This window comes from Marmota marmota, unplaced genomic scaffold (assembly GCF_001458135.2).
Source record: "Marmota marmota marmota unplaced genomic scaffold, marMar, whole genome shotgun sequence".
Classification (NCBI taxonomy): Eukaryota; Metazoa; Chordata; class Mammalia; order Rodentia; family Sciuridae; genus Marmota; species Marmota marmota.
The window spans coordinates 30,352,548-30,374,248 of NW_025999842.1; the positions used below are offsets into that span (position 1 = coordinate 30,352,548).

General features: G+C 33.3%; 1 protein-coding gene across 1 annotated transcript in view; it reads right to left on the bottom strand.

Annotated features, from left to right (window-relative positions):
* Positions 1 to 21,701, bottom strand: part of Rev3l (REV3 like, DNA directed polymerase zeta catalytic subunit) — a 177,904-nt gene that overhangs the window by 99,225 nt on the left and 56,978 nt on the right. Inside the window, exons 2-4 of the mRNA XM_048800354.1 lie at positions 17,106 to 17,295; positions 8,952 to 9,026; positions 5,514 to 5,674 (exon numbers count right to left, since the gene is read on the bottom strand). Of these exons, the coding sequence (XP_048656311.1) occupies positions 5,514 to 5,674; positions 8,952 to 9,026; positions 17,106 to 17,295 (426 nt within the window). The remainder of the gene's footprint in view (positions 1 to 5,513; positions 5,675 to 8,951; positions 9,027 to 17,105; positions 17,296 to 21,701) is intronic.

The window sequence follows — 21,701 nt, forward strand, 5'->3', positions numbered from 1 at the left end:
AACAAAAGAATCATATATATAATCATCCCCCCACATATATTCATAAGTATTATATATACATATAATTTCTTTCAACTATAGATGTTAAAGATATATAATATAAAATGACTCTGGGATACTCAAAATATTTATTCCATTTAAGTATTTTAATACACTTTAACAAACTATAATAACTAGTACCATTTCCATTTCATTTGGCAATTGATTATACAATTGAATACTGGTAAAAAATTATAAAAATGCATATAATATTCAAATTTCTAAATATTTTTCACTTTTGAATGTATTTCAGTTTCAAAAGTAAAGCTACATTAACAAGTAATTAAGAGATATTTCATTAATTTGTCTTATAAAAATACTATTATTTAAATATACAATACATATTTATTTGCCATAAGAGCTTTACTCTTAATTGTAATGTTTGTAACATGACAAAGTAAAATACAAAAGATTATTTACCTAATCTACCTATTCTTTCCATGACTGTCATATAACCATTTGATTTTTTTTTTTTTTTTTGCAGTACTGGCGATTGAACCAAGGCATGCTTACCATCAAGTTATATCACCAGTATTTTTATTTTGTATTTTGAGACATGGTCTTGCTAAGTTGCCCAGGCTGGCCTTGAACTTGTGATCCTCCTGCCTCAGTCTCCCAGCGGCTGAGATTACAGGCATATGCTATGATACCCAGATGTAGTATAACATTTTATCTTATACCAAATAAAACCATAATATTCATATGATGAATTAAGATGTAAATTTTATTTTTTCAATTTGCAACTTTCCCTAGTTTTAAAATTTCTTCTAATTTCACACAATTCTGCCTTTAAATTTGTAAACATTTTCCATGCTTTTAAAAAAAATCACTTCTAATTACCATTCCAATATTAGCATTTAGTAAAACAAAACAAAACAAAACCAAAAACAAACCAGTTTACCTAAATTTGCTAATTCAAATTTCTCTCCTGCTTTTTTATTTATTGAGGGTGGGGGGACGACTTTTACTGTACATACTCTACAAACTTCAATTCCTCAATCTTTAAATCAGCTATACTTGGCACTGACAGCCAACTTGTGGCCCCACCCCAATAATCTTTTTATTTTAGAATAATTTTGGATATAAAGGCAAGCCTCAAGAATACTACAGAATTCTGAATGTAGATTACCTAGTTTCCTTTATTTTAAACACCTTTATTACCATGGTACAATGCAGAAACTTACACAGAAGATTGCTATTAATTAAACTATACTTTTTATCTGAATTTCTCTAGTTTTTCCATTAATGTACTCTTTCTATAACAGAATCCAGTCTAGGGCACCATGTCACATGTAGTCGCACCATGTCTTCCTAAACCCTTCTGGTCTATTTCTTAATTTTTCCTTATGTTTCATGTCTTGATAGACATGAGCATTAATAAAGAAACCCATAGAAGGACCTCCAGTCTAGGTCTGTCTGATGTTTTTTTTCATGATGAAACTATACTTGGCACTGACAGCCAACTTGTGGCCCCACCCCAATAATCTTTATTTTAGAATAATTTCTATGGGTTAAAATTCTATTTAACCCATATGGGTTAAATAAATTCTAATGGCTATGGGTTTCTCGAAAGCATATCACAGATGAAGTGCCCCTCCTATCGCATCGTATTAGAGGATACACAATATCCACATGTACTGGTGACATTTTAACCTTAAGTTCAGTTCAGTTCTATGGGTTTGAGGAACAAGTCTACATCTACCACCACAGTATTATACAGAATAATTCTTTCATCCTAAAAGGTCCCTGTACTTCAATACTCCCCTTTCTGTTGATACCTGGCAACCAATATTTTTTGCTTCTACAGTTTTGCCTTTTCTAGAAGGTCATATGAATAAAACTATACCATTTGAGTCTGGCTTCTTTTACTTAGTAAAATGTTTTAAAGTTTTATCCATGTTGTGTGAATCCAAAGTTTGTTCCTCTTTCTCACAAAATAGATAGTATCACAGTTTATCCAATTCCTTGTTCACTGGACATCTTAGTTGCTTTACATTTTTAGCAATTATGAATAAAGTTACTATAAACATTTGTATTCAGATTTGGGTGGAACTAAAAGTATAAGTGTTGGGGGTCATACTATGTCTATATTTAATGTAATGAGAAATCAATGAACTATCTTTACAACCTTGACTGCTATTTTTGCATTTTCATCAGCAATGCACAAGATTTGCTATGGTTTCACATGTTGGCCACCATTTGTTATCCTTATATATTTTGAATTGTAGCCATTCAAACAGGTATACTGTGGCAGATCTTTGTACTTTGAATTTACATTTCCCCATATTGAATAGCATCTGTTTATATGTTTGCCATCCTTACATCATCTTCTTTAATGAAAGTATTCATTTGGGCCTTTTGGACACTTTAAATTTGGTTGTTTTTATTTGAATTTCACTAGTTTTCTTCTATACTGTTGATTTTTAGAAATCATTTATGCATTTTAAATATAATTGTTAGCTATACAATTTATAAATATTTCTTTTGCTCCATGTCCTTCTGTTTTCATTCTTTTAACATTTTTTTTTTCACAGAGAATGACTTTTTAATTTTGATAAAATCCAAATTACTGTTTTTTTTCTTTCATGGATCATTTTTATTTTGGGTGTTTGTTATTTCTAAAATCTCATGGTCAAATTAAAAATTGGGAAGATTTTCCCCTTTTTTTTCTTCTAAATGTCTGATACTTGTACATTTCAGTCTGTAAATAATTTTAAGTTAATTTTTAAAAAATGTATAAAGTATATGTGTGAGTTTTATTTTCTGGCCCATAAACATCCAATTATCCACTATTATTTACTGAAAATACTATTCTTTCTCCATTGAATTACCATTGTACCTTTGTCAAAGTTAAGATAACTATATGAGCCAATTATGAGCTGTTTCAAATCTGGGCATATTTCTGGGCTCTATATAATCTGCTCCATTGGTATATGTATGTTTTTTGTATCTTTTCACAATACCATGTTGCCTTGATTACCACAGCTTCTGTAGTTTTGTAATAAATATTGAAATTGAGTGATGTGACACCTTCAATTTTTACTTTTAAAACATCTCTATACTGTAAAAAATGAGTATCTCCTGGATATAAAATAACACAGCTTTTACAAAGATGCAGTGTTGGGAGACTGAGGGACTACAATCTCTGTAGGAAAGAAAGGCAATGATCTTCCTATATCACTCTTCATTCCTTTAGGCTTCTTTCTCTACAAAGAAAGGAGCAACTAGGCAGCGAAGTCAACCTCATTCTACTTTAGAGGATTTCTTTCTTGGTAACCAAGGGAGAGCTATTTAATACATAATCAGGTTGATTCTGAAGATTTTATACTATTCTCAGATAGTAAGATGAGAAAAACTGCATTTAATAATCTATAACTGTCATCTAAATTTGAGGTTCTTCTATTGAAATAGTAGAATTAGTTATTTTTGTTTATACTTTAAAGGGTACCTCCTTTTATACTTTAAAGGGCCCCTAACTAGTGGGTATCAATGATTCAACATTTATATATTTTTAAAAATGCAATATTTGTAATATTTAATATGTTATCAGCCACAAAATGTTTCCTTTTTAAAAAAGGTTTTATTATATCAAAGTTGTTCCACCTCTCCACGTTGGAGAGGTAAAACAAATACTATATATATATTAGAACTTTACAAATAACATCCTTACTTGATAAGGATTCTGAATTTCAGCTTTTCAATCTATATCTAATAATTCCAATATCTGAATTCTCTAAGTCTAGAGTATATATGTTTGTATATTTGCTAGGTTTTACTCATGAAGACTAGTCTTCTGATATGACTAGTATATTCTAAACTTTGTGCTGAACATATTATACTTGAAATTTTAAATTTTGAGATCTATAGTTAAAAGAATTTCCTCTAAGAAGATCTGCATTTGCTTTTTTAGCTAGACCTGAGAATTCTCCCACACCAGCACCACCTTAGATGACGTTTTAGATTTGGAAATCTCTTTTTTTGTTTTGGGAATTTGAAACTGGAGAGATGAAATATCTCAAAGGTGTTTCACTTCCCAGTCTGTGCTTGACTTAAGGGCATATCTATTAGAAGTCCTATCTTATTCTGTGGAGAGTTCAACCTGACAGGTAGCCCTGGGTTTTGGTTTCTGTCTCTTACATCTGATAGGGTTATTGCAGAGAAGATTCTAAATTTTCAAGGATTTATAAATATCCTCAGGGCAACAGTTGCTCTCAGCACTATTTTTCTTTTGTTCTTTTTAGTTGCACATAACATATTTATTTAGACAAACATGAAGCATATCTTATTCTAATTAGAATCCCAGTCTTGTAGTTGTACATGATGTGGAGATTCACTATAGTGTACTCATATGTGTACATAGGAAAATTATGTCAGATTCATTCCTCTGTCTTTCCTATTCCTGTCCCATTCCCTTCCATTCATTCCCCTTTGTCTATTCCTTTTGGCCTGCAAGTCTTCATGTTTACAAACTCTTTGATACATTAAAAATTTTATTCTTTCAATTTTATGCAGCCTTTAAATGTTATTTTAGCAGGAGGATTGATCCCCTATAAACTAGTCTCGCTATTCAAGGAAACCAAAAATCCTCCCTTGCTACATTTCAAAGCACACTTTTGGTGTGATAAAAAGGGAAATTAAACCAAGAGACTAGGTGGTAAACTAAGAAACAAAAATGCTAATCCCTGATTTATTAAGTTTGGCAGAAAGAGAAAGAAAAAAAAAAAGGCAGTTAGAATGTTAGGGCTGGAAGAAAAATGTTAGTTTTGTTTGACAAGAAGTAGAAGGGGAAGAATTTGATGAGAATGAAAGGATATTAGACTATTTGACCCAGAAATTCTGCTCCTAGGTATATGGCCAAGAGAAATAAAAATACATGACTATACAAACACTTGTAAATGAGTGTTCATAAAGGCATTTTTTCATAGTAATCAAAAGGTAGAAACAATCCAAGAAGTTCATCAACTGACGAAGAGATAAACAAAATATAGTATATCCACATACAGATTATTGGGCCATAAAAAGGAATGAAATATTAATACACACTACAAAACAGATGAACCTTCAGAATACTATGCTAAACAGAAATATTACATGAGTCCACTTATATAAGATGCACAGGATGGGTAGAGATAGAAAATAGATTAGTTGTTCCTTAGTGGTAGTAGGCATGAGAAGCTTGTTAAATGGTACATATTTCTTCCATAGATAATCAAAATGTTCTAAATTTCTGGTGATAGTTGGGCAAATCTGAATATACTGAAAACCTCAAATTATATGTGAATTTTATCTATATAAATCTCTCAGAATTAAATTTTCTTTTGAGATGCTTTCCCTGATAATTTCAAATCTCATTTTGTATACTTTTAAATTCTTTTTCCGTTTAGCATTTATTTTCTAAAAATGTTATTTTATAAATTGTTACTTATGTAACATTAGTTTCAAAGTCTTAATTTGAACTTGAAAATTAACCTTACTTTTCCTTCTTGCTTTTCGGAACTTGACAGCAGCCAGATTTATTAAATTCATTCCATAGAGATTGTAGTCAATGAAGAGCTGTAGGAGGTAGGGAATATGTGCTTCATGTGGCTGGTAAAATTTATTCATTATGGCTCCACTTTGCAAAAGTTCACATATCCTAAATTAGAAAAAAAGAGTTATAAAATTATGTTCTCTAAAATGTTAAGCAAAACAATTATACATACATGGAAGTCTGGGCTACATAGAAACTTGTATATGAATGTTCATAAAGGCACTGTTCATAGTAGTCAAAAAGTGGAAACAATCCAAAATGTCTATCAACTGATAAAGACATAAACAACAAGTAGTATTGCCCATACATAAGACTTACTGGGTCATGGAAAGGCATGTTCTTTGTATAGAGAAAAAAACGATCTTTCACTACACGAAATTTTCATTTCAATTTTATTGGAAATTTGTATTCTGTTAAAAATTAAAAGCTTAAGTCAAGTTTTAAAGTAAATGTGCATGTTCTGAACAAAATGAAATCATGAATGTTGAATATTTTGACTTTAACCAATTTAAAACTATTGAAACAATCAAAATGTCAACAAAGATTTTTAAAATATATTTCACAAAGACTACATGAAAATTCTAAAAAGAAATATCACTTTTAATCTCATCAATCAGAAGTACTACCATTTTAATATTTTTCTTTCGTAGGGTTTTTTCCTTGATGATGGGGAATACAAACAACAGACAATTATAGTAGCATAATAAGTACTACTCAGAGGAAGTATATTAGAAGGATGTCTAGGCAGGAGATTAAATGATTAACTAGAGGTTTATCTCTCTCTGAAGAGAGGAAATAGTTTTTCATGTAAATAAAATAAAACTTAGCTTTAGACATAAAGGGGTTTAGATACAATACAATTCAAGCAGATTTCTATGTAACTTTGGAGATTAATGACGATGAAGATTAGGATAAGAATAATTTTATTAATACTGTAGAAGTAGCTAACATATTTTTGAGCACTATATACTAGATACTGTGCTAAGTGGTTTAAATATTTAATCTCAATCCTTACTACAAGCCTATGGTACTATCACCCCCATTTTATAAGAAATGGGAAAGGTTGTCAAAAATCATACAAAAAAAAATAGAACTGAAGTTCAAATCAAAATTTCCCTGACTTGTGAGCCCTCACTCTTATCCATAGTGCTATTTCATTTATCCAGCAGATGGTTTGATACATTGATCAGGGGTGCTTGAGGAAAATTTGGGCTGTTAATACACACTTGGAAGTCAAATGCATAAAAATTAAGAAAATAAAAATAAAAGTATAGAAGTAGATAAGGCTGCAAAGAGAAGAAAGTATAGAGAGAAACAATGAACCTAAGGCAGAACCCTAAGGAACAACAACAAATATTTCAAAAGGAACCAATGAAATGGCAGATGTATGAATGATCAGACATGTATGAGGAAATAAAGTTCATATTTCAGAAGCCAACATTTGGGATTGTTTGAAGATCTCATTATTATTACCACAAGGTCAAAAGGTAAAAACAAAAAATTGGATTTTGCAATTTGAGAAAGCAAATTCAGTAGTATGGTTGGGTAAGTAAGAGCTATATTGGAATAAAGAACAAATGGGAGATAAAAACTGTACTTAGTCATTAGAATAAAGCACACTAATATCAACCCTATTAAAGATGAGGAAGCTAAGGCATAAAGAGATTAAATATCTTGCCTAAAGTCACCAAGCTACCAAGCAGCAGATCCAGGTGTTGAAAAAGGCAATCTAGTTTCACATTCGGAACTCTTTACCACTGCACTATGTATTAGTTAAATGTTATAATGCAAATGACTAACGTATAATGTTACAATATAAAATAACAAAAAAGGAAAAAATACTTTCTTTCGTTAACACCCTATCCTTTCCTTCAGAGTATTTATCATGATTTTGGTTATATGATTGGGTTACTAATTTACTGTTCCCTCGTTTTGCTGTAAATTCCCTAAAGGCAAGAACCATTCAAACTTTGCTCATTACTGTTTACCCAGAAGCTTCCACAGTGCATCAAATTATGTAGACACCTTACAAATTTTGTTTTTTAAAAATGAATAAACAAATCCATTAATAAATCAGAGGTTTCAGATAGGTATTGTGATAAGCTGGCTACATAATGTAAAGAGAACTTATTGATAATAATTTAGTAAGTATTTAATTGCTATAGGTACAAGGAAGAAAAATACATTACATTTATACTTTAAGTAAAATTATACTTTGTAGACAATTTATAAAAGATTTATAAAACTTTTAGTCGTGATTCCCACTGGAGAGCAACTTATGAATGAGAAAAGGAAAAATGAGTAAAGTTTATTTTCTTACTACTGAATTTGTGAGAGATGGTAAGAATCCATGGTGATTGTTCTTTTGTACTTCTGATTATAAGAAAGTAAGTAAAGGGGAACTGGCACCCACCCCCCCATTTTTTTTAACTGTGTTTATGTTTCTGAAAAATTATTTTGGTACCTTACATAAACAGAAGCTATTTTGCAGTCTGTAAAAAAAACTAGTTTTCGCTGGTTATGTAGAGAAAAAAAGATCAATTGGGATTAGTAGTCAACTGATTTAATTCAGAATAAACCTCACATCTTTGGTGGTTATGCCTATCATAGTACCTTAATTCATTTTAGGAAAACATCCAATTTGTGTCTTACCAAAAGATTAACTTTTGGAACCCAATACCTACTGGCAGAGAGAATCTCCTGGAAAAAAACAATACTCAGCATTTCTCCAAATCTATTTTTACCTTAGCTTATTATCATATACAATGAAAACTCTTGTCATGAATCTGAAAGGAAAATAATATTTATATATGTGCCTTTCCTGCTCTCAATAATTTGGGCTCCAGGATAAGTGAGAGAATAAACTAGCGGCAGAGATTAATTAAGGGGGAGGGGAAGAGGAAGAGGAGGAAAACAAAAACAACCAAAACTAACAAAAAAAGTTCAGTATATAAAATTTTACTAACAGCTAGTAAGGACTCAACAGGAAGTCTTTGTACATTGGTCTCTCTTTCACAAATTTCTCCTTGCTTTGAAATTTAAGACGAAGCTTGTCTTTAGTATTAAATATCTGATCTTGCCAGCAGGACACTAATATCATAATATAAGGCAGCTCTCATTTCTCCTTACCTACTTTTACAAACTTTCTACCTCTAAGACAGGAATAAATCAATGGGGGTCATAAACCAGGTCCCTACACCTTTAAAATACCCATCCTATAGTCCTAGCCATAGGTCTCTATGCTTACACTTATATGTACATTTTAGGGTCTCTTTTTCTATCATGTTACAAACTATATAGGCCTTTCTTCTAGTCTTTATTTTCAATGATAAAAATAATAAATCTTAGTTATTTTATGTTTTGGTTTCATTTAGCTTTGTACCTTTTCACCATTGCAGGATTGTAAAGATAGATCTTCATAAAGTGTCTTTCCTTCTCATGATAACCATAAAAAGGCCTGAAATATAAGAAAGAGAGATGTTAAATTACTTTCATCATTCATAAAAGAAGTAATGCAACTTATTACCCTAATTAGATTCAGTTTAATTTGGTCTTATTTCAATATTATTCAAAAAACAAACAACTAAAAAAAAATCCAAGACCTTTCAGTTAAACCTATAACATAAAATATTGAGGCTTTTAAAATACAACTTTGAGAAAACTAGAGACAAAAAGAAGAAGTAAACCATTTTTGTCTTAATCTCAATCATTATGACTGTATTAAAAAGTTACTCTTGACCATCTACCTCTAATAGCTGGAAGCAGCCTTTCCTTTGGTTCACCTGCTGAGACCCCCAAGAAGCAACCAGGCAGCCTCAGTGATACTTCTGTATCACTTACAAGCTCAGCCCACTGAGGTCCTGAGAAGCAGATGCTCAGCCTCAACCACACATTCTAACTCAAGGACACATCTAGGTAGACCTTCCTGGGTAAGTCATCCTGCAGGGACTACACAAAAAACATCAGTAGCGTTCTTAGGCACTTACAGGAAAACCATCTAGGCCCATTAGTAAAGCCGGGGTCCTGTGTAGCCCTTAGATCCTGACAGGCACCCCACTCTACTACCTGGGGTGCCATATACAGCTGGGATGACCAAGGTAGCTCCACCCTAACATGACACACAGAAAGTGATGGGTGCTGGTATATTTGCTGGCCCTGCCTAAGGAAGCTGCTTCCCACCTGGCAGTGCAATCCCACAACCCCTGTAGCCTAGGCTACTGAGACATTTGAAGATATTGCCAGCACTGATTAGGGCTGAAGAAGCTACAGATATTAACATGACCACGTGTAACCAAAGCTAACACAAAATATCCAACCCAAACTCTAAGACACATGACTAGCCAAAAGTTTTACTATAAATTGGTACGAAACTGACCCACCAGATGCACGAATATTAACATAGAGAAGGATGAAAAAACAAGGTAACATAATGCTTCCAAAGAAATACAATAACTCTCTAGCAATAAACTCCAAAGAAAAGGAAATAAATGAATTGCTCTACAAAAAAATCCAAAAGAATGAGTTTTAAGAAAATAAAATGGAAGAGAATACAGGCAATTCCTTGAAATTAGAAAGACAATTTGTGATATAAAGGAGAAATTCAGCAAAAAGAGACTATGAAAAAGAACTATCTTGGTGTCCCCTCTGAAAATCATGGTGAAATTTAATCCTTATTATGAAGAGATGACCAAGGTTCTGCCCTAATGGGCAATTAATAGATTAATAGGTTAGTGGGTCACCTTGAGAGTGGGACTGCTATGACAGAAAGTTTGGCTAGATCTCTTGAGCTTCTTGTCTTTCTCAATGTAGTATGTACCCTGTCACCTCTGGATTCTGTCAGCAAGAAGGCCATCACCAAATGAGATCTCTTGATCTTGTACCAGAACTATGAGACAAAATAAATCTCTTTTTCTTTATAAGTAAAAAAGAAACAAAATAAACCTCTTTTTCTTTGTAAGTAAAAAAGAAACAAACAAAGAAAAGAAAGAAATCTTGGAGTTAAAAAATCTCAATGAATGAAATAAAAAATAATAGAATTGAACATATAGAATAAAAAAATTTCTAATCTTGTAGATAGTACTTTTAAAATAACCCCATCAGATTTTTTTTTTTTTTTAAATGAATGAGGAAAGCTTTCAAGACATATGGGACACCATTAAACAAGCAAACTTCCACCTTTTGAGAACCTGAGAAGGAAAAAGACACACAAAACCTAGTCAACAAAATAATTGCTTAAAACTTTCCAATTTTTAGAAAAGATATGAATATCCAGGTCCAGGAAGCTCAAAGGATTTGATCAAAAATGACTCTCTCCAAAGCATATTACAGCCAAACTGTCAAACTCAAAAAAAAAGGAGAAAATTCTAAAAACAGTAAAAGAAGTGTCAAGTCACCTAAAAAAGAACTCATTAGGATAAAAGCAAACTTCTTAGCAGAAACCTTATAGGAAAGGAGAAAATGGGTTATATGTTCAAAGTCCTGAAAGAAAAAACTGCCAACCCAAAAATACTACACCCAGCAAAGCTATTTACAAAAATAAAGGATAAATACTTTTCAAGACAAGCAAAAACTGAGGGAATTCATTATTACCAGGCACTACAACAAATGTTTAAGCAATTTCTACACTAGAAATGAAAAGATGATTACTACTCTCATGAAATATACAAAAGTACAAAACTCAATAGTAGAGAAGGCACACAAAAAAAGAAGAGAATCAAACACAATCAATATGGAAATGGTTAAATAACAAAGATAATAAAGAGAGAAAGAAAGAACAAACAATATACAAAACCAGGGAGAGGGGGTATCAACAAAATGACAAGAGTATGCATTTATCAATAATAACCTTGAATTTAAGTACATTAAATTCCCTAACTAAAAGATATTGGACTGGCAGAATGGGTTTAAATGGAAGAAACTCTCTTCGCCAGTGAAGATACAGATTGAAAATTAAAAGATGGAAAAAGATGTAATACAAATGCAAAGCAGATGAATCTAATAAAATAGATTAAGTTAAAAATAACGGAAAAAGAGACAAGAAAGGTTACCATATAATGATAAAGGAATTCATCTGGCAAGAGGAAATAACATTTGTAAATACATATATACCCAACATTGGAACACCCAATTATACAAAGCAAATAAAAGCAATCTATAAGGAGAGATAGACTAATAGTTGGAGATTTTTTCTTTTTCTTTTTTTGGAGGAGGGGTACCAGGGATTGAACTCAGGGGCACTCAGCCACTGAATGACATCCCCAGCCTATCTGTATTTTATTTAGAGACAGAGTCTCACTGAATTGCTCAGCACCTTGCCATTGCTGAGATTGGCTTTGAACTCAAGATCCTCCTGTCTTAGCCTCCGGAGCTGCTGGGATTACAGGCGTGTGACACCAAGTCCAGCAATAGTTGGAGATTTTAACACCTAACTTTCATCAATGTACATATCAACCATATCTCTCTTCAAAACAAAACAAAAACAATAGTAACAAAGACCAGAATAGAAACAATACAAAATATCAATGAAATGAAGAGATGGTTTGTTAGAATAACAACAAAACAACAAAAAGATTCAAATAAACAAAATCAGACATGAAAGAAGACATTACAACTGACAACACAAAAATACACAGAATCACTGAGGACTATTATTATGAACAATCATATTCCAAGAAATTGGAAAAAATAAAAAGAAACGGATAAATTACTGGAGACATATAGCCTACCAAAACTGAACCATGAGGACATAACAAATCTGAACAGATAAGTAACAAGTAGTAAGACTGAATAATAAAAAGTTTTCCAACACAGAAAAATCCAGGAGTAGATAGATTGACTTCACTGATGAATTTGTTATCAAACTTCTAAAGAATTAATGCCAATTCTCTTAAACTACTCCAAAGTATGGAAATGGAAGCAACCCTTACAATTTATCCTAGGAGACCAGCAATATCTTGATACCAAAGCTAGACAAGGACACAACAACAACAAATTATAGACAAATATCTCTAATGAATACAGATGCAAAAATTCTCAACAAAATACCAGCAAATCAAAACCAAAGGCATGCCAAAAATATTGTATACCATAATCAAATGGGACTTATTCCTGGGTTGCAAGGGTGGTTTCAACATATACAAAGATAAATATAAACAGAATGAAGGATGAAAATCTTATGATTATTGTAACAGATGGAGAAAAACATTTGATAAAAATTAGATGTAGAGGAAATATACCTCATATATGGGCCATATATGACAACTCAATAGCCTATATCACACCAATTGGGAAAAGTGGAAATTGTTTTTTCTAACAAGACAAAATGTCTACTTTCACCATTCTTAATGAAATATATCATTGCCAAGTGTTAGCCAGAGCAATAAGACAAGAGAAATAAATAAAAAGCAAACCAATTATATAGAAGGAGGTCAAATTATTCCTGTTAGCAGGTGGCATGATTTTGTATACAAAGAAACCTAGGTTGGGGATGCGGCCCAATGGAAGGGTGCTTGCCTGGAAAGCATGAAACTCTGGGTTCAATTCCCAGTACCACAAAACAACAACAAACAAACAAAAACAAAAACTAAACACTCTGCAAAAAAAAACACCCAAAACAAACAAACAAACAAAGTTAAAAAAACGATATATGAATTTAGTAAGGTTGCTGATTATGCCAATAATGAAAATGCTGAGAATAAAATCAAGAAGGCAATCCTATTTTTCCTAGCTACCAAAAACCAAAACCAAAACCAAAACCCCCTAAGAATATATTCAATGAAGGAAATTAATGCTCTCTACAATGAAAATTACAGAACACTAGAGAAAGAAATAAAGGAGGACACATGCATACACATAAACATGGAAAGACACCCCATGTCCATGAATTGGGAAAAACTAACATTGTTAAACTCTCTCTACTACCCAAAGTGACATATATAGATTCAATGTAATTGTTATAAAAATTCCAAAGACATCCCTCATAGAAATAAGACAACCGGGCCTGGAAGCACATACCTGTAATCTCAGCAATTTGGGAGGCTGAGGCAGGAGGATTCAAAGTTCAAAGCCAGCCTCAGCAACTTAGCAAGGCCCTAAGCAATTCAGTGAAACCCTGTCTTTAAATTAAAATATAAAAAAGGATTGGGGTTATGGCTCAGTGGTTAAGCGCCCCTGGGTTTAATCCCTAATACAAAAACAAAACAACAACAACAACAACAACAAAAAACACTTCTAAAATTACAGGGAACCACAAAAGGTCACACACAGCTAAAGCAATCCTGAGCAAAAGAACAAAGCTAGAGGCATCATAACACCTGACTTCAAAACATATAAAAAAGCAACAGTAACTAAAACATCATGAAACTAGTATAAAAATCAATTAACAGACTGATTTTATAAGATAAGGAACCCAGAAATTAAGCTATGTATTTATGGCCAACTGATTTTTGACAAAAGCAGCAAGAACATACATTGGAGAAAGGAAAATCTCTTCGATAAGTGGTAGTAGGAAAATGAGATATCCATATGCAGAGGAAAGAAACTAGATCCCTATCTCTTATATTAAAAAATAAGCTGAAAATCTATCAAAACCTTACATGTGAAACATGAAACTAGGAAGAAATAAGGGGAAACACTGAATCAATAGAGTGAAGAGACAACCTATACAACGAGAGAAATTGTCTGTAAACTATTCATGTGAACAAAGAATTCATATCTAGAACATGAAGAATTCAACAGTAAAAAAAAAAAAAAAAACCCAAAAATCTAATTTAAAAATAAGCAAATGTCCTGAATAGATGTTTCTCAAAAGAGGATATACAAATGACAAATATATGGCAAAATGCTCTATATCATTAATCATTATGGAAATAGAAATCAAAACCAAAATGAGATGTTATGTTACTCCTGCTAGAATGGCTATTATCAAGAAGACAAAAAGTAACAAATGCTGGTAAGCATACAGATAAAGGGGAAATCCCATACACTGTTGCTGTAATGCAAATTAATATAGCCATTATGGAAAATAGTATGGTGGTTCCTCAAAATATTACTACCAAGTAATTTGGCAATCCCACTACTAGGTATACATCCAAAGGAGTTGAAATCACCTTGTACCAAAGAGACATCTGCACTTTCATGTTTACTGAAGCACTGTTTCACAAAAGCTAATATATGGGATGATCAAGAGAGGTATCCACGGATAGATGAATAAGTAAAGCCAATGAAGTACATATACACAATGGAATATTATTCAGCCATAAAAATGAATAGAACTCTGTCATTTGCAGCAACATGGGTGGAACAACATGGAGGATATTGTGCTAAGTAAAATAAGTCAAATGCAGAAAGGCATGTTCTTACTTACAGATTTTTATCTCAAAGTAGAAAATAGAATATTGGTTATCAGATACTGTAAAGACTCAGGCTCAGAATTTTATAGACATTCTTGACTGCGCTCTCACAACCTTCATCCAATGAGATAGAAAATCTCGACCCTCAGTACAGATTCAGAAACTGACTACTTCACACTACTCATGCTACTACACTAACTCAAGCCACCATATTTTTTTACCCAGATTGATGAAACAGAATCCTACTACTCTCCCTTCTACCTATGTCCTCCAACAATCTGTCCTGCTACATAGTTGCTAAAATAATCCCTCCAACTTTAGTCAGACTTGGGTTGCTCAAAATCATGCAATAGCTTACAGTTAAATTCAAAGTTCTTGGAAGAGTCTCCTGCAGTGATTCAGAAACTTTAGTATGCATGAGAATTATCAGAAAGGTTTATTAAAACACAGATTCCTGGGGTCATCATCAGTTTCTGATTCATTAACTCTGGAGTGGGGTCCAATAATGTATTTCTTTCAAATTTCTAAGCCTTTTACTCCAAGTCTTCTGAGAAACAAACAACAAATGTCCAAGATATTTATTAGGGAAGGCACCTGTGAGAGAAAATGAGGGAAAGAGGCAGAAGAGTTGGAACCAACACCAGACCTAGATACTAATCAGGTCCCATGTGAAGAAGAGAAGGATGGAGAAAAGATCTGTGATATGATTCTAATTGAAGTATATAACATGGCTATAGGGGAGTCTCAAGCTTCTCAGGAACAGACTGCCTTAGTGTCCTTACCATGTTCAGTCACTAGTTAAGACCAGCCTATGGAAAGCAGATTCAGGTTACATGGAGTGATTCATAGGATTTAACCACATAGTAGAAGGGCCACTTTTCAATTGCATTCCCTGTATTTGGAAATTTGAGAGCTATGTTCTCACAGCTGTACTGGAAGCCAAAGTATGGATACCATACTTTGAGTACCACTAGCCTACCTGATCTCCATCCTCTCATATCTTTCTCAATCTCCTTTTATCCAACGCTTCACTTCTGGCTTCCATGCTGTTTCTACTGCCTTATGCTATTCACATGTTTGTTTAAATATCATTGACCTTGTCAATGAGACCTTTCCTAATTACCCTATATAAATTTGCCACCAGTCTACTTCCTAGTCCTTTACAACTGATCCTTCTTACCCTGCTCTCCATCTTCTCTTCTTCTATAGTAGTAATTATACAACAAACAATGTTTTTCCTTCATGCTATATGTATATGTTATTATGTTTTCCACTGCTAGAGTGCAACCAGCATAGGAGCAGAGATTTTTGTTTTGCTCAACAATATATTCCAAGCTCTATAGTTTTGATTTTTTTTCCTTTTTTTTTTTTTTTACTGGGGAATGAACCTAGAGGTGATCTACCACTGAGATACAACCCCAGTCCTTTTTAGTTTTTGAAACAGGTCATGCTAAGTCACTGAGGCTGGTTTTGAACTTGCGATCCTCCTGCCTCAGCCTTCAGGGTCACTGGGATAATAGGTGTGTGTCACAGGACCAGCCTACAGTTTAGATCTTGAATGCCCCCCAAAAGCCCACATGCTCAAGTTCACCAAGGTGGCACTTTCGGAGGTGGTAGAAGCTTTAAGAGGCAGGCTTTATGGGATCTCTTTAGGTCATTAAGGGGATATCTTTAAAGGGGATCATGGAACCACAGTCTTTCCTTTTCTCCTTGGCCATGTGGTGAGCAGTTTTGCTCTGTTGTATCTTCCCACAGTGATGTACCGTCTGGCCACACGCCCAAAGCAATGGGGCAAACCTACCAAGGATTGTAACCTCTGAAACTATAAGCCAAAATAATCCTTTTCTCTTTATAAGTTGATTATATTAGGTATTTTGTTACAGGGACAGAAAGCTAACACATCAAGTGCCTGGAATAGTAATATGGCACAGAGAAACTACTCAATAGATAAATATGAATCAATGAATTTCTACAATCCTAGGAAACAAATGGAAAAGATTTAAAACATAAAAAACCACTGTTAATCATCATTTATTCCAACAAAAATTTACTTCAAGAAATTTTTCCCTTCACAGGGAAAGTAAAAGGAATACAAACAATATATTTTAACTGAATGTTTTCCTTTAACTAGAATAGCAAAAGAAATACAGATAATAGAAATTTTAAAAGGATTATCATATACTTACATTCCTGATACTAATGACACTTTGAACACATGCTGAGCAGTGGAAGATGGATTGCCTAAAGCCACATTAAGTGCTCTGTCGATACTGAATGCCATCTGAGAAAGATAGCTTTCTGGCTGCTGTCCATAACCATCGTATGGCACATAGAGGTAAGGAAAGATGCCATGTAGATGAAGACATGTCTTCTGACCTAAAATGTAACATATTATAAAGTTTAGACTTGAGAAACGTTTTAACAATACAAAACTCAGAATGCAAAATCACTGAAATGGCAATACAGCTTATCTAACATAGGAGTAGAAGAAAACCTAGAGTTAAAGTCATCTGTATTAACTATATGTAACAAAAGAACATTTGGAAGCATTTTATAAGCATAGCACTGTAGTATGATTTAAATATTGTAGTAGCTTTGGTGAAATGTATTTGACTACTTCACACTTATAACCTGACTACTTTTAAATACTTTACTGAATCACCCATAATACCATATAGCTCAGGGTTATGAGCCTTATAAAATTCATTGAAAGTTTACTAAATAAATCAATGAATGCCTGTGTTGGCATTAATTTTCAAATAAGAAATTTCTTTAAGACATAGCTTTACAAGAAAGAAAACGGTAAAAGGAGTTTTAGAGTATAGAATTTTGCTATTAGAGATGGGGAGGAGGGCAAAATAAAATTTTGCTATTACAAATAAACAAAAAAGACAAACCCAAATCAAAACAAAACCTCTATAAATCAATGGTAATAAATTTCTAGAAAACTAAATTTTCTACTTGATGGAGTGGGACAGAGCGAACACAATGAGAGAGAAAGAGGGAGGGAGGGCGGGAGAGAAAAAAATATGCACAGTTTTCAGGAAGTGCAGTAAAGGGTAAATGGCAATACTTTGCCAACACAAAAGCTGGCACAGCCAAGATAAAAAAAGTAATATGAGTGAGGATCCACAAAATAAATGCTATAGAAACAGTAACGCATCCAAAGTAACAACAGCAACAACAAAATAGCAGATGTACCATTAGTTTCCTGAATCTGGCAGGGCTGTATGGAAGTGGTTCCTGTCTTTCTTCAGAGCATTGACCCTCAATACCCCTGGGCATATACCATTTGTCTAACTCAAATAGGAAGAATGGCATAATAGCACATGTCCATTTTCCTCATGCAGTGCAGCCATTCACTATTTACTGTGCTAGTCCTGCCAACACTATCCTCAGGTTTCTTCTCCACTTTAATCCCTCACTGGCCTTTTTTTTTTTTTTTTTTTTTTTTTTTTTTTTGATACGAAAGTAGTTATTTGATCACTATTTTCAATGCTGACTTAGAATGGTTTATATAAAATAGTTCTATGTATTGTTGATATTTTGTGCTTATACTTATAAGGAATTAGCTTTCTTATTTTGGGGGACGAGTATTGAATTCAGGGGCACTCAACCACTGAGCCAAATCCCCAGAACTATTTTTTGTATTTTATTTAGAGACAGGGTCTCACTGAGTTGCTCAACTTGCTTTTGCTGAGGCTGGCTTTGAACTCATGATCCTCCTGCTTCAGCCTCCCGAACCACTGGGATTACAGGCATACACTACTACACCCAGCTAGCATTTTTAAGGTAGTTTAAACAACAAATCTTGAACGCTTATTACATATGGTATAACAAAACCGGAATGATTTGTTATTTAATGTTACAAGAATTGTAACCTCTAGACAATATTCTGATTTGATATCAATCATCACACTTTTGAAGAAATACAAACTGTGCTGCAACTATACCAAACTTGGTTTATATATTTTTGAAAATAGTTGTAATTGATGAACACAATACCTTTATTTTATTTATTTTTATTTATTTATGTGGTGCTCAGGATTGAATCCAGTGCCTCACATGTGCGAAGCAAGTACTCTACCATTGAGCTACAATCTCAATCCCTCAGTTTATATTTTTAGCAATAGTTATGCTACTTAATTTCAAAGAAACAAAACAATTATTTTCTGTGAAAAGCAAGTACTTTGTTTCTAAATAAAACATTGTATAATTTCCAAAATGTTATTTTTAATATTCTTCACATAGAGAAAATTCTAATTATAACAAGTCTTTAGAAAATACATTTCATCAATTCATTGATGATTTACTTAAATGTTTTTAAAATAACTCAGGAATAAAGGTTATAAAAATTATCCTCTGGTCACAAAACATAACTTGATTAAACTACAGGATGAAGGAGGTGGGGAGACAGAGAAGTACTCCCTCTTTAGTTCACAAATTCAGGACCAGTGATTTCAGAATTACTAGTGTGATAAAATGTTTTATAAGTAATATTATAAGTTCTTAAGATAGTCAATATATTTAAATGGAATTCTGAGTGAGTTTTATAAAAGAATTATAAAAATTGATTTCTAATAAGTTTATGTCAGAATGCTGATAAAGTGTCTTCAAAATGATCATATATCCATTTTTCATATTTCTTATGAAGTAGAAGCCAGATAAATCATCTACTTAAAAGCTTTGGAATCACAATTTTGAATGATGATTTACAAAAAGGGAAAACATCATTTATTCAGCTTTACATCTAATTATTCCTAAGACTTAAAACAACCTAGCAAGTATCACTGAAGTTAACTTAGAGTCTCATGGCTTTTAAGGATTTGAAACCAGATCAACAAAATCTAAAACCAATGCTCTATGTAACACTGCTTGAATGTTGGTTTGATTTTCAAAACTTGCTTCCTTAACACTTAATTTCTCAGTTCTTAATTTATATAACTTCCCCTTTCCTTATCTGACTCATCCATTTGATGGCAAATTCTTTGGGAGTTGACATTGTGTGTGTGTGGATGAACATAATATCCCTGGACTCAGTGCAAAATGCATTTTATATGTTTAATAAGTATTTATTAAATGAAAGAAACAATGCTCAGCAAAATGGAATAATTGTTCAAGGAGAAAGGAATAACATGAAAGTTGTGAATATCTGAAGAACCAAATCCATGTAAACAGAGAAATAATACAATAGAACTATCAGCCTGGTACAATGTCATACGCCTATAATTATAGGGACTTGGGAAGCTGAGGTAGAAGATAGCAAGTTTGGGGCTAATGTGGGCAATTTAGTCTCAAAAATAAAATAAGAAGGCTGGGGATGTAGTGTATGATAGAATGTCTCTGGGTTCCATTTCCAGTACTGCAAAGGGGGGAAAAATAAACAGACAAACAAACAAATAAATAAACAAACTATCAGTGGGGTTACAGGAAAACCTGAGTATATGGGTTTGGAAAGAGTCCCCAGCTCATTGGACTTCTCTATTCTGAATAACCTAAAGTCCTATTCAAAGCTGTAGTAATTACAACAGACACACTCTCTGGTTCTTGGGCTCACCACCCTTTCTTAAGAACATCCTGAAGAACAATCATAATGTGAATTCTTGGCATAACACTAACATTTTTTTTTTTTTTAAAGAGAGAGTGAGAGAGATAGAGCGGTAGAGAGAGAGAGAATTTTAATATTTATTTTTTAGTTTTCGGCGGACACAACATCTTTGTTTGTATGTGGTGCTGAGGATCCAACCCGGGCCGCATGTATGCCAGGCGAGCGCGCCACTGCCTGAGCCACATCCCCAACCCCACTAACATTTTTAAATAAAGAATAAGTATCACAGAAAAGCAAATGATGAGAAACAAGATAAAATAAACTCAAAAATTAAATAAAGAGAAATGTATAAAAATGATATGAGAATCAATTTCTTTTGGGCAACAGAATGTCTACTATAATATTTGTAGTTTTGTAATAGCACTGCTTTGTCTTGACAAATACAGCCTGTCTCCATTTATTTCCCTTCACTAGCTCTATGTCATATAAATGTGTGGTGTCACATAACTGTAAAATTCCTGAGAGACAGAGATAGAGTCAGGCTTATTAACATATCTGTCACCTCATACTTAATATTTTTGGTGAGAATACTTAAGATCTAATCTCTTTAGCATTTAAGTATGCATTATTAACTCTAGTCACCATGCAGTAAACAGATCTCCAGAAGTTACTCATCCTTTCTTATAGAAACTTTGTATCCTGGGGTTTGGATTGTAGCTCAGCAGTAAAGTGCTCGCCTAATACATGCCAGGCCCTGGGTTCCATCCTCAGCACCACATACAAAAAAATAAAATTGGGGGTGGAGGTATAACTCAGTTGGTAGAGTGCTTGCCTTGTATGCACAAGGCCTTGAGTTCAATCCCCAGCACCACCACACACACACACACAAAAAAGGGTTGGGGATGTGGCTCAAGCGGTAGCGCACATGCGTCGCATGCGCGAAGCGCTGGGTTCGATCCTCAGCACCACATTAAAAATAAAATAAAGATGTTGTGTCAGGCTGGGGATGTGGCTCAAGTGGTAGCGCGCTCGCCTGGCATGCGTGCAGCCCGGGTTCGATCCTCAGCACCACATACCAACAAAGATGTTGTGTCCGCCGAAAACTAAAAAATAAATATTAAAAAAATTCTCTCTCTCTCTCTCTCTCTCTCTTTAAAAAAAAAAAAAAAAAAAAATTTATATATATAAAAGCCAAAAAAACAAAAACAGTGCTGCTTCGTCATTCTCTGAGCCC